At 43.8% G+C, this 23824-nt stretch overlaps 1 protein-coding gene across 6 annotated transcripts in view; it reads right to left on the bottom strand.

Annotated features, from left to right (window-relative positions):
* Positions 1-23824, bottom strand: part of ARHGEF11 (Rho guanine nucleotide exchange factor 11) — a 630876-nt gene that overhangs the window by 270263 nt on the left and 336789 nt on the right. For all 6 annotated transcript variants that reach the window (XM_069949394.1, XM_069949398.1, XM_069949396.1 and 3 more), the window contains 2 exons: positions 5251-5376; positions 5008-5125 (listed from right to left, as the gene is read on the bottom strand). In XM_069949394.1, the coding sequence (XP_069805495.1) occupies positions 5008-5125; positions 5251-5376 (244 nt within the window). The remainder of the gene's footprint in view (positions 1-5007; positions 5126-5250; positions 5377-23824) is intronic.

The following is a 23824-nucleotide window of genomic DNA, read 5'->3' as shown; positions in this document are numbered from 1 at the left end:
AATAATTGATTGGAGTGAAATACAATGTACGATTTGAAATATAGAACATTTTCCACATTCATGCATTCAGCATGTGTATGGCTTCTCACATATGTGGCTCCTCTTATATTTGATAGAATCGGATTTACTTATGAACACTTTCTACGTTTCCACGTGTATTACTGTATGTTTTTTGAATGGTGCCGATCACATAAGTATGTCATAGATCCCATAAACCAATAAACGGATTTAATTTGGTGGAATTATATCCAATACTTGGACATGGTGGAAATGTGAACAAATATTTAAAATACACATCATGCATATGTAATTAATACATAGTTTGGGGTATAGCTGTGTGAGGCTGACACCTATTTATTTATTTGACACCTGGTGTGAAGATACCCTTGGAAATCCCATACTAAGTGAAATAAAGAACACAATTGTCAAATTCTTTTAATCCTGGAATTGGTAGAGGGCCTTATACTTATGTAGAGGATAATGAGGGAGATTTCTCATGATTGCGCCCCTGGGAGAAGGCGCAGAAATTAGCTTTTTACTGCCAGTTACTGGCAGAAACTTTACCAACATAACTGCTACACATCGGGCCGTTCTGATCCTGTGCTGTTCTCTCATGAATTTGCCGATTTGGGACTACGTTCCCATCATTTGCCTACACTGACTACCATGATGGGAGTTATACTCCCGAATTGCAAGTAACTTTTAAACACTAGCAGAACTTGGACTACTTGTCTTCATTTACTAAAAGCAATTAATTCCCCTGGTATATGACTCCTTATGCAGTATTAGTTTTATTTTTACTTTTATTTTTTCAATTTACATACTTTTCAAATAATTTATGAATGTTTCAGTCATGTTGTTCTTAATGTTTTAATGATTTGATTATAAATACAATATAACTTGTCACATTCTAATAGTGGTGTTTTGAATGTAAGTTAATTTAGTCATTATACAAATCACGACCTAGAGGACAGACTTTAGTTTTTAATATAAGTTTAAATGTTTCTTCTAATTTTGCTATTGTGATAAAAAAAAATAGCATAATTAGAAGAAACATTTGCTGTTTTAATTAAAGTAAATGATCAATTAAGTATTACATTTTACTTTATTATCAGCAATAGGAATTGCCGGCTTTAAAGGGAACCAATCACATGAAAAATCGATATAAAGGCAATAATCTGTGCTTATACCCCCTCTAACACACTTCCCACACATATATATATAGCAGCTGCCCCTGCCCCACACACCCCAAAATCATACTTTGATCTTGTCCCCGCCATATGCAAATCCCAGGAAGGTAGTCATGTGGGCGTTCGTTTAGATCAAGTAGTCACAGCCTCGGGGGCGGGGTATCGCTGTAACCACGCCTCTATGGGCGTCATACACAGCCCCCTGACACTGCATCATCATAGGGGGCGGGGCCTGGGACTGTGTAACTGAGATACAGCACAGCAGCTGCCTATCCTCCCTGCACTCTGTCTGTATGTGTGACCTGTCCTCTCATACAGGCTGCTGCTGCTACTGTACTCAGCATCTCTGTATGAAGGATCTTAGCCCAGCTGAAGCCAGCACAAGCCAAAGCAGTGTTATTCTTTTGCTGGTGGCTACACAAGGGTTAAAATCCTTCATTCCGGGACGCTCCTATCCCCCCTCCCCCTCTTTCCTCAGGTGCCGGTCTGTCTCTCTCCCTGACATCCAGCGATGCTGTCAGAGAGGGAGATAAGAGACAGAGAGTGCTGCAGCCACACAGGAGGAGGACCGGTCATAGGAGAGGAGGAAGCCGCTGCTGTCACAGGACGATGGAGCAGCACAAAAGAACATGTGGAAGGAGAGGAGGGGGAGGGGGGATAGGAGCGTCCCGGAATGAAGGATTTTAACCCTTGTGTAGCCACCAGCAAAAGAATAACACTGCTTTGGCTTGTGCTGGCTTCAGCTGGGCTAAGATCCTTCATACAGAGACGCTGAGTACAGCAGCAGCAGCAGCCTGTATGAGAGGACAGGTCACACATACAGACAGAGTGCAGGGAGGATAGGCAGCCGCTGTGCTGTATCTCAGTTACACAGTCCAGGCCCCGCCCCCTATGATGATGCAGTGTCAGGGGGCTGTGTATGACGCCCATAGAGGCTTGATTACAGCGATACCCCGCCCCCCGAGGCTGTGACTACTTGATCTGAACAAACGCCCACATGACTACCTTCCTGGGATTTGCATACGGCGGGGACAAGATCAAAGTATGATTTTGGGGTGTGTGGGGCAGGGGCAGCTGCTATAGATACATGTGTGGGAAGTGTGTTAGAGGGGGTATAAGCACTGATTATTGCCTTTATATCGATTTTTCATGTGATTGGTTCCCTTTAATACAGGTTCCTGTAATTGTTAATATTTAATTATTAAAGCCTGTTCTAAGAAAGATATTTTGGTTGTTCAATAGCATTATTAAAATAAATCAAAGATTTTTTCAATTAAATATACTGTAAATATATATTTATATTACCCAGCATGCAAAGTTTCAATCTTCTCAATGAGATCTTTGTCAAGCAATCATTGCTTGACAAAGATCTCACTGAGAAGATTGAAACGTTGCATACTGGGTGAATAAACTAAACCACTTTTATTCACTAAAATTGGAGTGCCACCTTTTCCTATATTTTGCTAATCACCTTCGGGACCTGGGTCTGGGACCGTGAGGCTGTGCACCCTACCTGAGCCTCTGAGCCGCACAGTGCCGTTCTGCAAACAGTTATTTGCTTATATATTTATATTATGGCTATGTTCACACTACATATATTTCAGTCAGTACTGCAACCAAAACCAGGAGTGGATTGAAAACGCAGAAAGGATCTGTTCACACAATGTTGAAATTGAGTGGATGGCCGCCATATAACAGTAAATAACTGCCATTGTTTCAATATAACAGCCGTTGTTCTAAAATAACAGCAAATATTTGCCATTAAATGGCAGCCATCCACTCAATTTCAACATTGTGTGAACAGATCCTTTCTGTGTTTTTAATCCACTCCTGGTTTTGGTTGCAATACTGACTGAAATATACTGACTGAAATATACATATACTGACTGAAATATACGTAGTGTGAACCCAGCCTATATATACACACATTTATTTATATATTCATTTTTTTTATTAACAGTATATTTAATTGCAAAAGCATTGATTAGTTTTAATTAAGCTATTGAACAACCAAAACATCTTTTGAAGAACAAAACTTTGTTTTATTAATTAAATATTAACTATTAGAGAAATCGGCATTGTTGGCGGGAAAAAAATTTTCCCACTATTTTTCTACTTAGATTTTTTTCACTTTTTTCATTGTAATAGCAACTGCAACGAAACAAAACTATACCCTATTTGACTCACTATTGTAGCTGCAATTATTTAGCCGTTATTGCAAGCTTCGTTTTAGGTTTGGTTCGTACGAATCCGAACTTCAGGAAAGTTCAGGGGATCGAACCCAAACCGAACTTTTCAAAAGTTAGCTCATCCCTAGTCTGTATGCAACACATAATGCCAGCAGCCAATCACCACAGTGTGCTGCTGAAATCGTGGTAGCAGCACTGCAAGTCCCAGCCAGCAGTCTGTAGTAATACTATTAAAAAACGATTTGAAGCCCTTAAAAGGGATGTTTATTTGTAATGTTAGTATTCCCTGCCTACTGGAATGCTAAATCCTACACTGACGCTCTCCCAGCAGCAGCTCTGTCCCTAATCTCTCACAGCATGCGTCTGAATCGAGCACTACCGGCTGCACTTTTTTTTATGGCAGGGTCAACTGATCTGGCCAACCAATCACTGCTATCGACATGTATGGGTCCCACATGATCGCAGGATGTACCAAAGAGTCTCCTGCATGTTTATTGGCTGAGAAATAGCTCCCAAACTTACAGGAAACGCATGATGAGATTTTCTCGAGTATCGCAAGATGCTCATCCGAGTAACGAGTACCATCGAGTACCCCAATACTCGATCGAGTACCAAGCTTGGACGAGCATGTTCGCTCATCTCTAGTTATTAGCAAACAAATGAATCTTCTCCTATGTCACTTACAACGACTTTACTCAGAACAGACCCTTATTACACACTACTGGTAACCAGTCTCTGCTCAGACAACACATCATATATATCCTTCACCAGTAACATATCTACTGAACTATCCGGGGATTAAGCCCAATTTTTATTTTCCACTAACTTCAGGGGTTGAAACTAACTTGATGCTTATAGATATGTTTCCAGGAGGAAGAACAACACATTGTCGAGGAACAGCAAGATGTTATACCTATCCCAGATGTTAAAGAAGCAACTCCAACTATGTATGCCAATTTCACTGCCTCAGACGATTAAAAGGAAAACAAACCCTGACACCAATGAACAAAGAAGAAGAGCAGCCACCCCCATACATCTCATATTAGACAAGAATAGACTAGAATCTGACTTTTGACTTTCATTTGTATAAGCCCCTTAAGAGGTAGCTGCTAGAGATGGGTTGTCCCTAATGTGATGAAGACCTCAGAACACATACACTGTGGGACAGATTGTTAGCCTTTTGACCTAGCAATAAAGATCATCTGCTTTTGATAATGGCCTTAAAGGGAGGGCTGTTAAGGATGTGATATTTTGTATATTTAGTGCAGCCATTACAATATGGCGCTGACCTTCTAAACAAGTAGAGATATTTACATTCCTTACAGCTCACGTTAGTAAACACTAGTGCTACGTAACTAACTCCTTTTGTACCCCAGCCAATAAAGTACTAACACAAGCCTTAGTAGAAGTATACACGCCCCCAGGGTATATAAACTGGCTGTCATCTTTGAATAAAGGAGATCCACCTTAACCATCATTGTGTCAGGGTGTTTGATTCTTAGTGCGCACTATAAACTTATAACTTGTCATTTGGAGCAGACAGTCAATATGACAGCACTCTTTATGTGCATCCATAGCAGTGTCAAGGTGTGATTTTGTTTTGTTTTTTTGGCTTTTAATTTTCTTACCATCTGTGTGTTTGATAATGTTTTCCAAAAGCAATGGGTATTTTGTCAATCTCTGCATCTCTGATACAATAAGATCTTTCAGCTGAAGTCTCCTGCACTGAGGGTTGCTCTCTGCTTCCTAGAATATGGACAAAACCAGAATTAATGTAACTTGGGAGGTGAAAGACTGATGCTATTGTTGATGATAAAATTCCCACAACTACATACAGAAAAGAAAGAAAATAGAGCTCAGATTGACGGTACCTGCATGAAAAGGTTAAAACGAGCTTCTTTGCGTTTTTTTATTTTAATAAGGTCAAGGGCGATAGTCTGGCATGAGCAGAATCTGGCAGTTTCTTGGCAGACTTCATCTCCTGCTGCTCCATCAAACTAAAATGAAAAGGAGAAGAAAATTAATTCAATGTAAATTTTTTGTTCCACATTTAAAAGAGAATGTAAGTTTTAAAACTAATATCATCATCATCATCATCATCATCATCCTCCTCCTCATCCTGTAAATGGCTTTATTGGCTTAACTATCAGGTTGTTAGGCTGCAGAACTAGTATTCACCTACAGCAGCCCCCTTCCTGGGGTCCTAATAATGGCTTCCCATAGTCAGTTGCCCCAGGTCTTAATAGCAAAGCAGGATAGAAAGACGCGTCAGTAATCACTTGAGAAAAGTCCGAAATAACAAGTAACTATTCACTAAGATGACTGCAAAAGAATTGGAGTAGTAGTACCTGCAGGACAATTGAGCAACCAAACCCCCCGAGGAGCAGCAGTACTTACAAACTGATTCATTAAAACCAATTAAAGGCAAGGATCACATATGTTGGTCAACACAAACATACAGAAAACACTCAGCTAGAAAGACAGAGAAAAATGAAAGCAAGTAGCAGAGTTACAAACTAGATGTTGACTACACCATACAAACAGAACAATGCTCATTTGAGCTAATATCGTTGGTAAGTATTGGTGTGTTTACACAGACAGATTTATCTGACAGATCTTGGAAGCCAAAACCAGGAACAGACTATAAACAGGGATCAGGTCATAAAGGACACATTAAGATTTCTCCTCTTTTCTAATCCATTACCCGGTTTGGCTTAAAAAAATCTGTCAGATAAATCTGTCTGTGTAAACACAGCATATCTCACTGGATGCTTTATAACATTGCCAAATTAGCAGGAGCAAAATTCTATGGAGGTTTTCGTACACACAAACTGCCTTTTTGTGTAGCTAGTAGTCCTTCTGAGTCTTCAGGCCATTAGCCACATACATTGTTAATTGCTCAAGATTAGTGATGAGCGAGTACTAAAATGCTCGGGTGCTCGTTACTCGAGTCGAGTATTTCCCGATACTCGAGTGCTCGTTTCAAGTAACAAACCCCATTGAAGTCAATGGGAGACTCAAGCATTTTTTGAGGGGACTCAAATTCGGTAGAGAGGTGGTCGTGTGAAAACCTGTCAACCTCAGAAATTGATGGAAACACAACGGAAATGGACAGGAAACAGCAGGGACAGCATGTATGCATGCCTCTGAGGCTGCCTAATGGCACCATTATGCCTAATTCTGTGCAACAGCCTGGTTAAAACAGAGATAGGCATAGGGACCACCCAAAAACTCAGCCTGACACAGCATGGCATTGAGAACACAGGGAACCATTAAAACAGAGGTAGCTTATCATAAACCACCCAAAAATTCAGCCTGACACAGCATAGCAGTGAGGACAGAGTGAACAAGGTAGAAGCGGTAGCCAGTTAGCCTTCCAAAAATTATACCAGACCTAGCATGGCATTGAGCACACAGATTACCATTACAAGTCAGTGAGGAAGCAACTGAGCCTCCCAAAAATTAGGCCAGACACAGCAGGGCCTTGGACACACAGATAACCAATACAGCAAGTGAGCCTCCCAAAAATTAGGCCAGAAGCAGCATGGCATTGAGCACCCAGAGAACCATTACAAGTCAGTGAGGAAGCAAGTGAGACTCCCAAAAATTGGAGTCCAGGGGCTGGGATATGTAGTGGACATGAACCCGGGTGCTGACAGCTAACTGGCTAGGCCAGTTGTCAGTCAGCACTCACCATCAAGGGTATACTTGATGCCTCTCGACCGGGGGTGGTGAAGCCCCGGCCACGGCCAGACAAAAAAACTTAAAATAAAACAGCAGGCTGGTTGGCGGGGGCGCGATCGGCGGGCCCCCGTCAACCAGTCCCGCTCCTCCGCAGACGTAGTGTAACGTCAGAGCATGGCAGTGAGGACACAGAGAACCATTAGGAGTGAGGAATCAATTGAGCCTTCCAATAATTAGGCCAGACCCTGCATGGCGGAAGAAGACCTGGCAGTTGGCTGAGAATTGTAGGAAGAGGAGGAGGAGGAGAGGAGATACCAAGAATCTTCATGTTCAGCTGCTTTCCCCGGGTGGACAGTTGGATTCAGGTGAAATCCAGGCTTTGTTAATTTTTATAAACGTCAGCCTGTCAGCGCTGTCAGTGGACAGGCGGGTGCGCTTATCAGTGATGATGGCACCAGCTGCACTGAAGACCCGCTCTGACAACACGCTAGCGGCAGGGCAGGCCAGCACCTCCAAGGCGTAAAGCGCCAGTTGGGGCCACGTATCCAGCTTTGAATCCCAGTAGTTGTAGGTAGCAGAGTGATCGTGAAGGACGGTGGTATGGTCAGCAAGGTACTCCCTCACTTCCTGAAGGCTTACCCCCTACTCTGTCTAGACTGGGGACGGTTGACATAGTCTTGCTGGGGTGCCATGAAACTGTCAAAGGCCTTGGAGAGTGTTCCCTTGCCCCTTGACAAGCTGCCTGCTCCACCGCTCCTCTCCCCCGCTCTTTGGCCCACAGAACTACGTCCTCTGGCCCTAGTGGTGTCAGATGGGAAGTACATTTTCAGCTTCTGCACCAGGGCCTGTTGATATTGATTCACTCTCATAATGAGTTCCTCGGCAGGAATGACAGTGGAAAAGTTCGGTTTCTACCAAGGGTCCAGGAGAGTGAACACCCAATAATCTGTGTTGTCCAAAACCAGTAGTCAACATGGATGCCAGTTAAGGACCAGCAACAAGGATGCAAGGGCAGGCACACCAGTACTCAACATGGATGCCAGTTAAGGCCCAGCAGTAGTCTACATGGATGCCAGTTAAGGACCAGCAACAAGGATGCAAGGGCAGGCACACCAGTAGTCAACATGGATGCCAGTTAAGGACCAGCAGTAGTCTACATGGATGCCAGTTAAGGACCAGCAGCAGTCTACATGGATGCCAGTTAAGGACCAGCAACAAGGATGCAAGGGCAGGCACACCAGTAGTCAACATGGTTGCCAGTTAAGGCCCAGCAATAGTCAACATGTTCACCTTGTGCACCTTGTTAAGCAAGTCAGCCACATTGGGGTAATCTTTAAGGAACCGCAGCAACATTAGGTTGAAGACGTGGGCCAGGAATGGTACATGTGTAAAGCTGCCGAGTTGCAGAGCCGTCACCAGGTTCCGCCCCTTGTCACACGCAACCAGGCTCACTGCTAATTACACACGAACTCGGGTGCTGACAGCTAACTGGCTAGGCCAGCTGTCAGTGACCATCAAGGGTACACCTGATGCCTCTCGACCGGGAGTGGTGAGGCCCCGACTACAGCTAGACCAAAAAAACTAAAATAAAACAGCTGGCTGGTTGGCGGGGCCGCGATCGACCAGCAACCAGTCCTGCTCCTCCGCAGACGTAGTGTGACGTCAGAGCATGGCAGTGAGGACACAGAGAACAATACAGTCTGCTTAAGAGGCCGCGGAATTTGGTCAAATACACTTTCAATCCTTTAAAGAGTCTCTAAGAGACGCAAGTGCGGTAGCCTGTGTATTAAAAAGACCTGGTCAATCCTGCCTTCAAAAAGGCTACTACAACATCCAAGAAAGGAAAGAAGCTACTGGTAAAAGGCCTGGTCAATCCTGCCTTCAAAACGGCTAAAACATCCAAGGAAGGTAGAAGGTAATGTTCAGTAGTTTGAGCACCGCCTGTTGGCGCTTACCCACGGCAGTGCTGCTGCGCCTAAAAGTAAAATAGCCGTATTATGGCTAGATTTAGCCTCACATCCTCATGCAGTTGTGCGTGATAGGCATCTCTTTGGAGGTAGGGACGAAGAATAACATTACAGTCTTCTTAAGAGGCCCCGAGCTAAAAAATGAAAGGACAGCAGAGAATCCCCGCAAGTTCACATCCACAGGTCATATGGTTTGAAATGGATAACACAAGGATGCTAAATTAGGATCCACCATTATCACTGTCTGTTCCTTTGAACAGTGAAAATTGCACTTTAATTGAAGTCGATTTGATTTTAAAATTTAAATTGAAGGTTAGAAAATAAAAAAAAAAATAAGTGGCCACTACCGGCAAGGGCAGGCACACAGTAGTCTACATGGGTGCCAGTTAAGGCCCAGCAACAACGAGGCAAGGGCAGGCACACCAGTAGGCTACATGGGTGCCAGTTAAGGCCCAGCAACAACGAGGCAAGGGCAGGCACACCAGTAGGCTACATGGGTGCCAGTTAAGGCCCAGCAACAACGAGGCAAGGGCAGGCCCACCAGTATGCTACATGGGTGCCAGTTAAGGCCCAGCAACAACTAGGCAAGGGCATGCACACCAGTAGTCTACATGGGTGCCAGTTAAGGCCCAGCAGTAGCCAACAACCCCCAGCACCTTTTTCGATTTTAAATTTGACTGTAGCAGTTGGGGTAACATTCCCTGCATAATGTGACTACTGACTTCTACCCCTGCCACCACCCTTTCCATTTTCAAATTGACTGCAGCAGTTGGGGTAACATTCCCTGCATAACGTAACTACTGACTTCTACCCCCGCCACCACCCTTTCAATTTTCAATTTGACTGCATTCCCTGCATAATGTGACTCACCACCTCTCTCCCCACCGCTGTTTTGATTTTGAATTTGACTTTCATCCTTGAGGATCTGGCAATTGTCTCATGCAAAGGGATCATCACTTAAAGGGTAGTGTACTACAAATCCCAGCAATACAGTGTAGTACCTACTAGTTTATGGGGGGCTGTACGGTACAATCTGGTAGTGGCTGGACCTAGACACACGCTGGCATACCCCCTTAAGATTAGCAGTGACGTTTTATGCAGGTGTACTACAAATCCCAGCAATACAGTGTAATACCCAGTAGTTTAGAGGGGGGGGGGGGGGGGTACGGTACAATCTGGTATTGGCCGGAAAAAAAAAAAAAGAGCAGAAGTCGGCACATCCAAAAAAGGTGTCCAAGTTTATTTCAATACGTCAGAGTGCGACGTTTCGGCTATATTAGCGTTTCTCAAGCAGTGGTATAACACACAGTGTAAACGAGATATATATAGCACACAGCATAATCAATGTGAGTAATCAATCAGTGATAAATCAATTATTGCAAAGCATCAAAAAATATATAAAAAAATATATCAAATGTCATACAAGTATATGTGGAGAGAATGTGTCAGCATATAAGGGGACCTAGGTCCTAAGTGACACACAAAACTGATCGTGTAGCACAGCAATCTATAAATATGAAATCTTAACATTTATCTAATGAGATCCCTATCTACCCGGGTGCTCTTACTAATGACAATAAATAACAAACAAATAAACCCATGTGGGTATACATACATCGGGCAGGCTCGGTGATACTGCAGGCATGGGAATGCCGTCCCTCCCGGATGACGTCACACCGCAGCGTCGCTCCCCCGTATCACGTGATTGAACCCAGTCACATGACTGCCATGTCTGGCATCGGGTCTGAGCATGCGCCGTGCGGGCGACGCCGTCCGGAAGGACGTCACTCACCATATGCAGTAAAAAATGCCATATTGTGTAAGGGCATATGTGCCTTTAGTCACCCAAACATTAGAGCTATCAAAACAAATAGTATTAACTAGAACTCATCATAAACAACGTGTATCGTACTGGGAATTAAAACAGGTGATATTATGAACCATATATTAAAAGGATAACAATGAAAAGGGAAATCGCAGGTCATTCATGGAGTATGTAAAACATTTAAGGGAAAAGAACCAATTGGCCATATCTTGTGAGGGTAAAAGGGCTCATATATTGGGATATAAGGACCGCGGACCAAACGCCGACTAATAGTGCTTCTGCTATGCCGATCCGACACCACAGTCACCGCAGTTGGGTTGCTGAACTCCCAACACGCCGTGTTTCCACCTCGCGTCAGGGTCTGCAAATGGAACCGTCAGTCCATCCCTAAGTCCTATATGTATACCGACACTGGCCTAGTTCAATAATGGACCTGTGATAAAACTATAGAGTATAGACAGAACATAATGAATAAAGCGTAAGCTTAAATTTGATAGCTCCAATGAAATGAGTGATATACTAGTGCGATAACCATAAAAAATCATAAATAATTGCTCTAGTGATATATAGGCATAAAAAAGGAAGGATTTTTTTTTTTAAATAAATAAATCCCCAATTCAGGTCCTGGACGATGTATGCGATGTCCCACTCCTGGGTTTTAGAATGTTCAACATCCAGAAATCTGGAAAAAAGAGATAAAGGCTATTAAGCATACAAAGAATCCAAAGACATTCCCATATTATCGTACCATCGTACTATGTAGCATAATCAAATAAATAATAGAAGAGTGTGTTGCACTCTGTTTTCATATATCATTGTAGGACCGAGTGGTCACCGCTGGAATAGACAAAAGATAAAGAAAAAGAAAAAAAAGGGGGAAGGTGGGGAAAAGGGAGAAAGAAAAGGGGGGGGGGGGGGGGGGAGGGAGGGGAAAAGGAGAAAAGGGGAGGAAAAAGAGGGGGGAAAGGAACGGGAGGGAAAAGAAGGACAAGAAAGAGAAGAGAATTTAAGCACTCATGGATGGTCCAATTTTGAAGTCCACATTCATACCAATGGGGGTAAGTGTGTTAAGCATGTATATCCATTTCAGCTCACACCTTTTTAACCTGGCCAATCTGTCGCCCCCTTATCTCAGTCTTGGGATTTGATCCACCACTGTGAATCTAAGGTCGTTGACTGTATGGTTGTGATCTGTAAAATGTTGGGGTACTGGAAGTTCAGTTTTGCCTCTTCTGATGGTGGATTTATGTTGGTTTATCCTTAATCGACATTGGCCCGTGGTTTCCCCTACATACAGTTTCTTGCAGGGCCACTGTAGAATATATACCACAAAGTCAGACCTGCAGGTGAGATGTTGTTTAATTGGGTATCTCTGACCTGTGAGTGGATGAATGAACTCCTCCCCCTTAATCATTTGATTACAGTTGCCGCACCCCAAGCATGGAAAGCTCCCAGTTTTGGGTGCGCCTAGGAATGTTTGTGTGCTTCTCGTGTTGGGGCCTAGATCTGCCTTTACCAATCTATCCCTCAAATTTCTGGGGCGTCTGTATGCCATAATGGGAGGTGTGGTGAACTCAGGAATTCCTGGGAAAGCATCAGTAAGTATACCCCAGGATCTGCGGATAACATTTGCTACCCTTTTGCTTTCTGTACCATAAGTGGAAACAAAAGCCACTCTGTGTGGTTTGGATTGTGGAATTTTAGGGGATAGTAAAGTATCTCTATCCAGCTGTGTAACCCTGTTTCTCATGTCACCCACTATGCGTCTGGGGTAACCCCTTTCTGAGAATCTGTGACACATCCTGTCCAGTTGTGTCTCACATGTTTGTGGGTCTTGAACAATGCGTTTAACTCTGAGAAGTTGGCTGTATGGTAGAGATTCAACCATAGCACGAGGATGAAAACTGTCAAAATGTAACAGTGTATTGCGGTCAGTTGGCTTAGAGTATAAGTCAGTCTGTAGTTTGTTGTCTTGTACGAAGACCCGGGTGTCCAAAAAATTAAGGGACTCCCTTGAGAATTCTCTTGTGAATTTAAAGTCCTCGTCAATTGAATTCAGGAAATTTAAAAAATCATGTAGATCCTGTTCTGTTCCTGTCCAGATGGCAAAAATATCATCAATATACCTCCACCACCTCAGCACTGAGCTGAAGTGGTGTGAGGTATATATCTGGGACTCCTCCAGCGCCGACATAAAGATGTTGGCATATGTCGGCGCCCATGGCTGTCCCTTTCCCTTGAATGTGGACTTCAAAATTGGACCATCCATGAGTGCTTAAATTCTCTTCCCTTCTCTTTCTTGTCCTTCTTTTCCCTCCCGTTCCTTTCCCCTCTCTTTTTTCTCCCCTTTTCTCCCATTCCCCTCCCTTTCCCCCCCTCCCCCCCCTTTTCGTTCTCCCTTTTCCCCACCTTCCCCCTTTTTTTTCTTTTTCTTTATCTTTTGTCTATTCCAGCGGTGACCACTCGGTCCTACAATGATATATGAAAACAGAGTACAACACACTCTTCTATTATTTATTTGACTATGCTACATAGTACGATGGTACGATAATATGGGAATGTCTTTGGATTCTTTGTATGCTTAATAGCCTTTCTCTCTTTTTTCCAGATTTCTGGATGTTGAACATTCTAAAACCCAGGAGTAGGACATCGCATGCATCGTCCAGGACCTGAATTAGGATTTATTTAAAAAAAAAATGTCTTTCTTTTTTCATGCCTATATATCACTAGAGCAATTATTTATGATTTTTTATGGTTATCGCACTAGTATATCACTCATTTCATTGGAGCTATCAAATTTAAGCTTACGCTTTATTCATTATGTTCTGTCTATACTCTATAGTTTTATCACAGGTCCATTATTGAACTAGGCCAGTGTCGGTATACATATAGGACTTAGGGATGGACTGACGGTTCCATTTGCAGACCCTGACGCGAGGTGGAAACACTGCGTGTTGGGAGTTCAGCACCCCAACTGCGGTGACTGTGGTGTCGGATCGGCATAGCAGAAGCACTATTAGTCGGCGTTTGGTCCGCGGTCCTTATATCCCAATATATGAGCCCTTTTACCTTCACAAGATATGGCCAATTGGTTCTTTTCCCTTAAATGTTTTACATACTCCATGAATGACCTGCGATTTACTCTTCATTATTATCCTTTTAATATATGGTTCATAATATCACCTGTTTTAATTCCCAGTACGATACACGTTGTTTATGATGAGTTCTAGTTAATACTATTTGTTTTGATAGCTCTAATGTTTGGGTGACTAAGGGCACAGATGCCCTTACACTAAGGGCACAGATGCCCGCACGGCGCATGCTCAGACCCGATGCCAGACACGGCAGTCATGTGACTGGGTTCGATCACGTGATACGGGGGAGCGGCGCTGCGGTGTGACGTCATCCGGGAGGGACGGCGTTCCCATGCCTGCAGTATCCCCGAGCCTGCCCGATGTATGTATACCCACATGGGTTTATTATAGTGCTTGAAAAGCACTATATTGTAATCCGTATTCTTCTTCTTCTTCCGTTTCTTCTTCCAGCCATTTTTCTGCGCGTAATACAGCCCGGACCGCTTTGTGCACACACTCCGTTCAAACTGTATTTCGAAGCCCTCGGCGGTGTGTGGTGTGCTATCTATTTTTCGTTTCGATCGGATTTGTAGTTTTTAAGAAATTTACGTTAAACGACCCCAAATTTCCCATAGAAAATAATGGCCCATTGCAAATAATGGCCACACTCTAACCGCTGACAGCCAATCACAGCACATATGCAAATAGATGAAATATAGCAGCCAATAGGAACTCGAAGGTCTCATCATGCAATGTATCACACCATCCACAGTCACATGTCCACTATTGGCCAATAGAAGATGTAATATATGGAAGGTCCTTAACGATTTTGTCTCCCCGACATGAGTAAGATTGTCATGGTAACCGAGCAATGATCTTTACCATTATAAGTACTCAGATCGCTCTTAAAGGGACCCAGGTCACCCTTAAAGGAACGCAAGTCGCTCTTAAAGGGACCCAAGTCTCTCTTAAAGGGACGGGAGCCATGTCGCTCTTAAAGGGACCCAAGTTGCTCTTAAAGGGACGGGAGCCATGTCGCTCTTAAAGGGACCCAAGTCGTTCTTAAAGGTACCCAAGTCGCTCTTAAAGTGGCGGGACCCAAGTCGCTCTTAAAGGGACGGGACCCAAGTCGCTCTTAAAGGGTCCCATGTAGCTCTTAAAGGGATCCAAGTCGCTCTTAAAGGGACGGGACCCAAGTTGCTCTTAAACGGACGGGACACTCCAAAAGGTATGGGACCCATGTCGCTCTTAAAGAGACCCATGTCGCTAGAGCGACCTGGGTCCCTTTAAGAGCGGCCCGGGACCCTTTTAAGAGCGACCTGGGTCCTTTTAAGAGCGAAATATGTCCCTTCAAGAGCGACCAAGGTCCCTTTAAGAGCGGCCCGGGTCCCTTTTAAGAGCGACCTGGGTCCTTTTAAGAGCGAAATATGTCCCTTTAAGAGCGAAATTGGTCCCTTTAAGAGCGACCTGGGTCCCTTTAAGAGCAAAGTATGTCCCTTTAAGAGCGAAATATGTCCCTTTAAGAGCAAAATATGTCCCTTTAAGAGCAAAATGGGTCCCTTTAAGAGCAAAATGGGTCCCTTTAAGAGCGACCTGGGTCCCTTTAAGAGCGAAATTGGTCCCTTTAAGCGTGAAATTGGTCCCTTTAAGAGTGAAATTGGTCCCTTTAAGAGCGACCTGGGTCCCTTTAAGAGCAAAATGGGTCCCTTTAACCCTTTAAGGACATGGCCCATTTTCGTTTTTACGTTTTCGGTTTTTCCTCCTTGTGTTTAAAAGGTCATAGCACTTGCATTTTTCCACCTAGAAACCCACATGACCCCTTATTTTTTGCTTCACTAATTGTACTTTGCAATTACAGGCAGAATTTTTGCATAAAGTACACTGCGAAACCAGAAAAAAATTCAAAGTGTGGTGAAATTGAAAAAAAAAACGCATTTCTTTTATTTGGGGGAAATGTGTTTTTACGCCATTCGCCCTGTGGTAAAACTGACTTGTTATGCATGTTCCTCAAGTCGTTACGATTAAAACGATATATAACATGTATAACTTATATTGTATCTGATGGCCTGTAAAAATTCAAACCGTTGTTAACCAATATACGTGCCTTAAAATCGCTCCATTCCCAGGCTTATAGCGCTTTTATCCTTTGGTCTATGGGGCTGTGCGAGGTGTCATTTTTTGCGCCATGATATGTTCTTTCTATCGGTACCTTGATTGCGCATATACGACTTTTTGATCGCTTTTTATTACATTTTTTCTGGATTTGATGCGACCAAAAATGCGCAATTTTGCACTTTGGGATTTTTTTGCGCTGACGCCGTTTACCGTACGAGATCAGGAATGTGATTAATTAATAGTTCGGGCGATTACGCACGTGGCGATAGCAAACATGTTTATTTATTTATTTATTTGTTTACTTTTATTTAAAACCTGGGAAAAGGGGGGTGATTCAGACTTTTATTAGGGGAGGGGGCTTTTTACTATTAACAACACTTTTTTTTTTTTTTTACACATATACTAGAAGCCCCCCTGGGGGACTTCTAGTATATATACTTTGATCTCTCATTGAGATCTCTGCAGCATAGATATGCTGCAGAGATCCATGAGATCGGCACTCGTTTGCTTTCGGCTGCTGCAGCCGGAAGTAAACGAGTGCCGAGCCGAGGACGGCGCCATCTTGGACACGTCCTCGGCCGGCATCAGTAACGGAGATCGCTCCTCCGGGACAACGTCCCGGAGGAGCGATCTCCCCCACTAGACACCAGGGAAACGTTGCCTCCGGTAATCGGAGGCAGCTGTCAACTTTGACAGCTGCCTCCGATTAGCTAATTAGCGGGCACGGCGATCAGACCGTGCCCGCTAATAGCGGCGGTCCCGGGCTACACGCGGCACCCTGGATCGCGGCACTTCAAAGCGGGGCCGCCGCGCGGCCCCGCTTTGAAGTGCAAGTGAGGACATAGGACGTACCGGTACGTCCTATGTCCTTAAGAGGTTAAGAGCGACCTGGGTCCCTTTAAGAGCAATCTGGGTCCCTTTAAGAGCAAAATGGGTCCCTGTAAGAGCGACCTGGGTCCCTTTAAGAGCGAAATTGGTCCCTTTAAGCGTGAAATTGGTCCCTTTAAGAGCAACCTGGGTCCCTTTAAGAGCGATCTGGGTCCCTTTAAGAGCAAAATGGGTCCCTTTAAGAGCAAAATGGGTCCCTTTAAGAGCAAAATGGGTCCCTTTAAGAGCAAAATATGTCCCTTTAAGAGCGAAATATGTCCCTTTAAGAGCAAAATGGGTCCCTTTAAGAGCGACCTGGGTCCCTTTAAGAGCGAAATTGGTCCCTTTAAGCGTGAAATTGGTCCCTTTAAGAGCGACCTGGGTCCCTTTAAGAGCGAAATATGTCCCTTTAAGAGCAAAATATGTCCCTTTAAGAGCGAAATTGGTCCCTTTAAGAGTGAAATTGGTCCATTTAAGAGCGACCTGGGTCCCTTTAAGAGCGAAATATGTCCCTTCAAGAGCGAAATTTGTCCCTTTAAGAGCGACCTGGGTCCCTTTAAGAGCGAAATATGTCCCTTTTAGAGCGAAATATGTCCCTTTAAGAGCAAAATGGGTCCTTTTAAGAGCGAACTGGGTCCCTTTAAGAGCGATCTGGGTCCCTTTAAGAGCGACCTGGGTCCCTTTAAAAGCCATTTGGGTACCTTTAAGTGCAACGGGGGCCCTTTAAGAGCGACCTGGGGCCCTTTTAGAGTGAAATTGGTTCCTTTAAGAGTGATCTGGGTCCCTTTAAGAGTGAAATGGGTTCCATTAAGAGAGACCTGGGACCCTTTAAGAGTGACCTAGGTACCTTTAAGAGCGATCTGGGTCCCTTTAAGAGCGACCTGGGTTCCATTAAGAGTGACCTGGGTCCCTTCAAGAGCGAAGGGACCCACGTCGCTCTTAAAGTGACCCAGGTCGCTCCTAAAGGGACCCATGTCGCTCTTAAAGGGACGGGAGACAAGTTGCTCTTAAAGGGATGGGACCCAAGTCGCTCTTAAAGGGACGGCACCCAGGATTAAAGTTAAATGGAAGTCACTGGTAAAGGGGTGCTCTTTTCAAGCACTATGTATTTCCCTGGAAATGCAAATCTAGTTTGTTTATGTTATTTATTGTCATTAGTAAGAGCACCCGGGTAGATAGGGATCTCATTAGATAAATGTTAAGATTTCATATTTATAGATTGCTGTGCTACACGATCAGTTTTGTGCGTCCCTTAGGACCTAGGTCCCCTTATATGCTGACACATTCTCTCCACATATACTTGTATGACATTTGATATATTTTTTGATATATTTTTTGATGCTTTGCAATAATTGATTTATCACTGATTGATTACCCACATTGATTATGCTGTGTGCTATATACAGTATACAGTATCTCGTTTACACTGTGTGTTGTACCACTGCTTGAGAAAGGCTAATATAGCCGAAACGTTGCACTCTGATGTATTGAAATAAACTTGGACACCATTTTTGGATGTGCCGTCTTCTGCTCTTTTTTTTGGATTGTGACCGTCCGGGGCCCGGTTGGTGAGACGTGCACCCTTTTGCTATTTTTTCTATTTGTGCTGCTGTGCTTCCTTTTTTCTATTGGTATTGGCCGGAACTATACACACATGCTGTGACAGCCCTTACAATGAGCAGTGAAGTTCTATGCAGGATGCACTACATATCCCAGCTATACAGCGCAGTACATACTAGTTTAGGGGGGACTTGTCGGTGCTATCTGGTATGGGCAACAACTGTACACACACTTTATCACCCCAATACAATGAGCAGTGAAGTAAGTTCTATGCAGGATGCACTACAAATCCCAGCTATACAGTGCAGTACACACTAGTTTAGGGGGGGGGCGCTTGACAGTGCTATCTGGTATGGGCAACAACTGTACACATTTTGTCACCCCAATTCAATGAGCAGTGAAATAAGTTCTATGCAGGATGCACTACAAATCCCAGCTATACAGTGCTGTACACACTAGTTTAGGGGGGGGGGCTTAATGAGCAGCGAAGTTCTATGCACTACAACTCCCAGCTATACAGTGCAATAAACACTAGTTTAGGTGGTGCTATCTGGTATGGGCAACAACTGTACACACGCTTTGTCACCCCAATACGATGAGTAGTGAAGTAATTTCTAAACGGGATGCACTACAACTCCCAGCTATACAGTGCAGTACACACTAGTTTAGGTGGTGCTATCTGGTATGGGCAACAACTGTACACACGCTTTGTCACCCCAATACGATGAGCAGTGAAGTAAGTTCTATGCGAGATGCACTACAACTCCCAGCTATACAGTGCAGTACGCCAGGACCACCAGCCCCAAATTCGAAAAGGAGTACACTGAGCACTTCTTAGGGGTGTGTATGCAACACCTAATGCCCCCTTTCTGCCAGCAGCCGGTCACCACAGTCTGCTGTTTAAATCGCGGTAGCAGCACTGCAACTCAGCCAGCAGTCTCTAGTAATAGTATTAATAAAAGCTTTTAAGCCCTGAAAAGGGCTGTTTGTTTATATTGCTAGTATATACCCTGCCTACTGAAATGCTAAATCCTACACTGACACTCTCCCTGACCAGCAGCAGCTCTGTCCCTGATCTCTCACAGCATGCGTCTGAAGCGAGCACTGCCGCTGCCGAGTTTTATATGGCAGGGTCATCTGATCTGGCCAACCAATCGCTGCTATCGACATGTATGGGTCCCACGTAATTGCAGGATGTACCAAAGAGTCTCCTGCATGTTTATTGGCTGCAAAAAAGTGCGCAAACTTACAGGAAACGGATGATGAGATTTCCTCGAGTATCGCAAGATGCTCATCCGAGTAACGAGTACCATCGAGTACCCTAATATTCGATCGAGTACCAAGCTCGGACGAGCACGTTCGCTCATCTCTACTCAAGATCTCAGCAGATTGTGTCATGACAAACTCTGGCCCGTGGTGCCATTATTTTTGGCCCGTCAGGCAATTCTTTTTTTTTATTTAATTTTTATTGCATTTCAATAACAATCAACATGCCCCATAAAATCACAAACAATCATAAAATTGCAAAGATACCCCTACCCACCCTCACAAGGAGCAATTACTTATATGAACCCATAACCAATACAAAGCCTGTTTCTCCCGTGGAGTCACAACGCAAGGCCCCGAATAATTTGACAATCCTTTGGGGTAATGCTTACCTCTCTCCCACTTCCACCTCCCACTACCTATTCAATCTACATTTTACTCTAATCACGCAGGGTCTCCGCCCCACCCACCCAAGCGAGGGCCGCACCGCCACCCGGGCGTAGCCAGACACTTCCAAATAATACTACAGAACCGAATATCAAAAAATAATAAAACTAATACTCCAGGGAAAAAAAAAAAAAAAACCTACCAGAGTTAACTATCCCCTATGTTCATGACCCCCTTAGCCGACCCAGCCACTGCGGCCTTCCTCATCCACCAATCCACTCACACTCAGCGAGTCCCTGATCGTCAAACCCCAACCTTCTCCAGATGGACGTCCAACCACCATCGGGCCCCTCACTTTAAGGTTGCGCTTAAACCTCTCCACTATCACTGCAGAGGTTTCGCACTTCTTCCATAATCCCCTGGTGACCAGCTAACCATTTATTATAGGCAACCATGGCCCCCAGAGAGCCAGATTTTTACACACTCAACTCAGAGGCCCCACTGAGGTGAATTCCACCCAGGGTCACAAAAACAGAGGATATCCTCTACTCCAACCTTTAGGCATATTTCAGAAAATAATCATTAAATACCTGTCCTGCCCAACCCGGGCCCCTCCATGACCACCCTCCAGTCTTCCCCTTAAATAACTCCATAATTCCGGTGCCCCGCGTGTACTCCACCAGTCACACTCTTTTAAATAAAAAAAACTTGCACCAATATTTCTTACTGCACCATTTCCTTGAGCTATGAGACAATTATGTTTCTTTATCTCTACACATTATGAATATATTATGTTTAATCGAATTAACAAATTTGAACCAAAAAAAAAGGAGGAACCCTTTATTATCATAGCTCATTACTGTATCGCTAATTTAATTGTCGATTTTTAAACCTAACTTACTCCTTGTCCCAACCTATTCCTTATCCTCCCTCTCCCCCTCCCCCCCATACCCTCCCACCGAGAAGAAGAGGAGACAACAAAAAAATAAATAAATAAAATAAAATAGGGTATGGAAGATTGCCAACATTTCAAATTCTTTAACTGATTTCTTGAGTTTAGATTCTAGCCAGGGATTCCAGATAGTAAAGAATTTTTTTGGATTCCCTCGTTTATAAGATACCACATATTCATAATTTATAATCTTACAAATCTTTGGGATATATTCTTCCACCAGTGGACTCTCTTTTGCCATCCATCTTCAAGCAATCATCATTCTTATTAAAAACAGTTTATTCAGCAGTTTTTTCCTTCCATCAGCTATCTCTTCCCATTGACCTAATAAACCACGCCACGTACCTTAGCCATCTCTATTATTTTGTGCCAGAACTCACAAATTGGTTTACACTCGTAAAACAAATGAAAAAAGCCAACATCCCTCTCCCCACACTTTGGCTATTTGTTATCGTCCCTACCAAATTTTGCCAGTATTCTCGGTGTATAATAAAGCCTATAGTAAACAAACCACTGTGATAATCTGTGATCATGACTATATCATGCTTGTCTCCCCCACTTCCATATATTTAACCATTTTACCGTACTTATTGGTGCAATATCCTTATCCCACCGCTTAGTACTTTTATGTGAATTCATCTTTTCTTGATACCCCCTCAAAAATTTGTATATACCAGACATTTTAATCTAGAGCTCTCCCTTTCAAAAAAAATTGTCATAAGTTATTTTCTGTGATCTGTAAATAACTACTTTTCTTTGTGTACCTAACTGCATGTTTTACTTGCATATACTTAAAAAGTGCATTCTCCGGCAACCCAAATTTCCCTCTTAACTGATCCCATGACAAAAACATACCATAATCTGAAAAAAATTGTGCGACATATCACAAACCATATGAGTGCCAAAATTTCCATTTCTTAATTTTCGCCAGCTCTGGCAAGTGGAGATTATTAAACATGGGGGTGAGTTGGGATACACCCCTATACTCTCACTTTCTTTGCTTCCACCCAGACTCTATCTGCCATATCAACCAGGGGGCATTGGTCTGCTCTCCCCCGACTCATCCTCCCAATTTCTAACATCTCCTGCAGATACAGCAAATTAGTTGCTCTAGCTAGAAGTTGCAGTTGGGCTGCCAAAAAATACAATTTGAAGTTAGGTACCGCCAATCCACCTTCCTTCTGTCCTTTATATAAGTTAGCCATTTTTATCCTTTTCTCCCTTTCCAGATTAATTCCCTTAGTAATGCCTCCAGCAGTTTAAAGCAACATGGGACAGTAAACCAACATATATAACATTTGGGGCAACATAACCATCTTAACTAAACTAATTCTGTCTGCCATGCTAAGGGGAAGACCAAACCAAATCTTCACCTTGGCTCTCAACTTTTACAGGAGGGGATTTATGTTGAGCTCCACATATCTTCTAATATCCTTTGCCACCCTTACCCCTAGATATGAAATGACTCTCCCTCTTTCAATACCGTAACCTGAACATGGATTACCTCCCGATCCAAGGGCAGCAGTACAGTTTTCTTCTAGTTGATCTGCAATCCTGAAACTCTCTTAAATTCCTCCACTATCGCTATAGCCCTTGTCAGAGAGACCAATGTATTACTTATATAAAACAGTATATCATCCGCAAACAGTGATATTTTTTCCTCTCTCCTCCCATCTCAGCCCCCCTATCTCCTCCTCACACTTAATCTTTATTGCCAACGGCTCCACAGAGAGGGCAAAGATGAGGGCAGAGAGGGGACAACCCTGTCTCGTTCCTTGAACAAGAACAAACTGTTCGGAAAAATCACCATTAACCAGCACTGCCGCCCTTGGACTACGATACATTATTTTCAACAGCTGGATAAATCTAGGTCCAAACCCATAACCCTGTAAAACCTCCCAGAGGAACGACCACTCCACCCTGTCAAAGGCCTTAACAGCATCCAATAACAGGATGGAGCAGTCATTTTCTGCTGTAGAACGGCCTGGCATAAAGCCACAGAGACCAACCTCTCCACCACTTTCACCAGTCTGTTTGCAAAAATCTTAGCTAGAATCTTTACATCTGAATTCAGTAGGGAGATTGCCTGTATGATCCTGGATACAGTTCTTTTCACACATGTCCTCCACTGATCGCCTCCCACGGCCTCTGGGGCCGCAGAAAAGGGTGAGTCCAAGCTAATGGCACAACCTGTCACCACTGGACAGCCTTACATGAGAAGATGAGTGGGCGGTCGTACCTCCGTGGCAGGCCCGGCATTAGGAGCGGGATCGGCAGGATGGGGAAAGTATGGGGGGCTGTACTAGGGGTAGGATGGGTCCGTGGTGCCGTCCACATATAAAAGATTCTATTGGGGAGGGCTGCCAACTATATAAGAGATTCTGGGGGAGGGCTAGCTACTATATGAGACTACAGGGGGGGGGGGGCTGGCTACTATATCAGACTACAGGGGAGGGCTGGCTACTATATAAGAGACTATGGGGGAGGGCTAGCTACTATATGAGACTATTAGGGAGGGTTGGCTACCATATAAGAGACTATAGGGGGGGCTGGCTACCATATGAGACTTTGGGTGGAGGGCTGGCTACTATATAAGAGACTATGGGGAGGACTCTCTACTATAAAAAAAAAAGACTACAGGGGAGGACTGGCTACTATATAAGAGACTAAAGGGAAGGGCTGGCTACTATATAAGAGACTATGGGGAGGGCTGGCTACTATATGAGATTATTGGGGAGGGCTGGCAAC

This window comes from Dendropsophus ebraccatus, chromosome 13, assembly GCF_027789765.1.
Source record: "Dendropsophus ebraccatus isolate aDenEbr1 chromosome 13, aDenEbr1.pat, whole genome shotgun sequence".
Taxonomy (NCBI): domain Eukaryota; kingdom Metazoa; phylum Chordata; class Amphibia; order Anura; family Hylidae; genus Dendropsophus; species Dendropsophus ebraccatus.
This window is presented reverse-complemented; position numbering and strand designations above follow the sequence as displayed.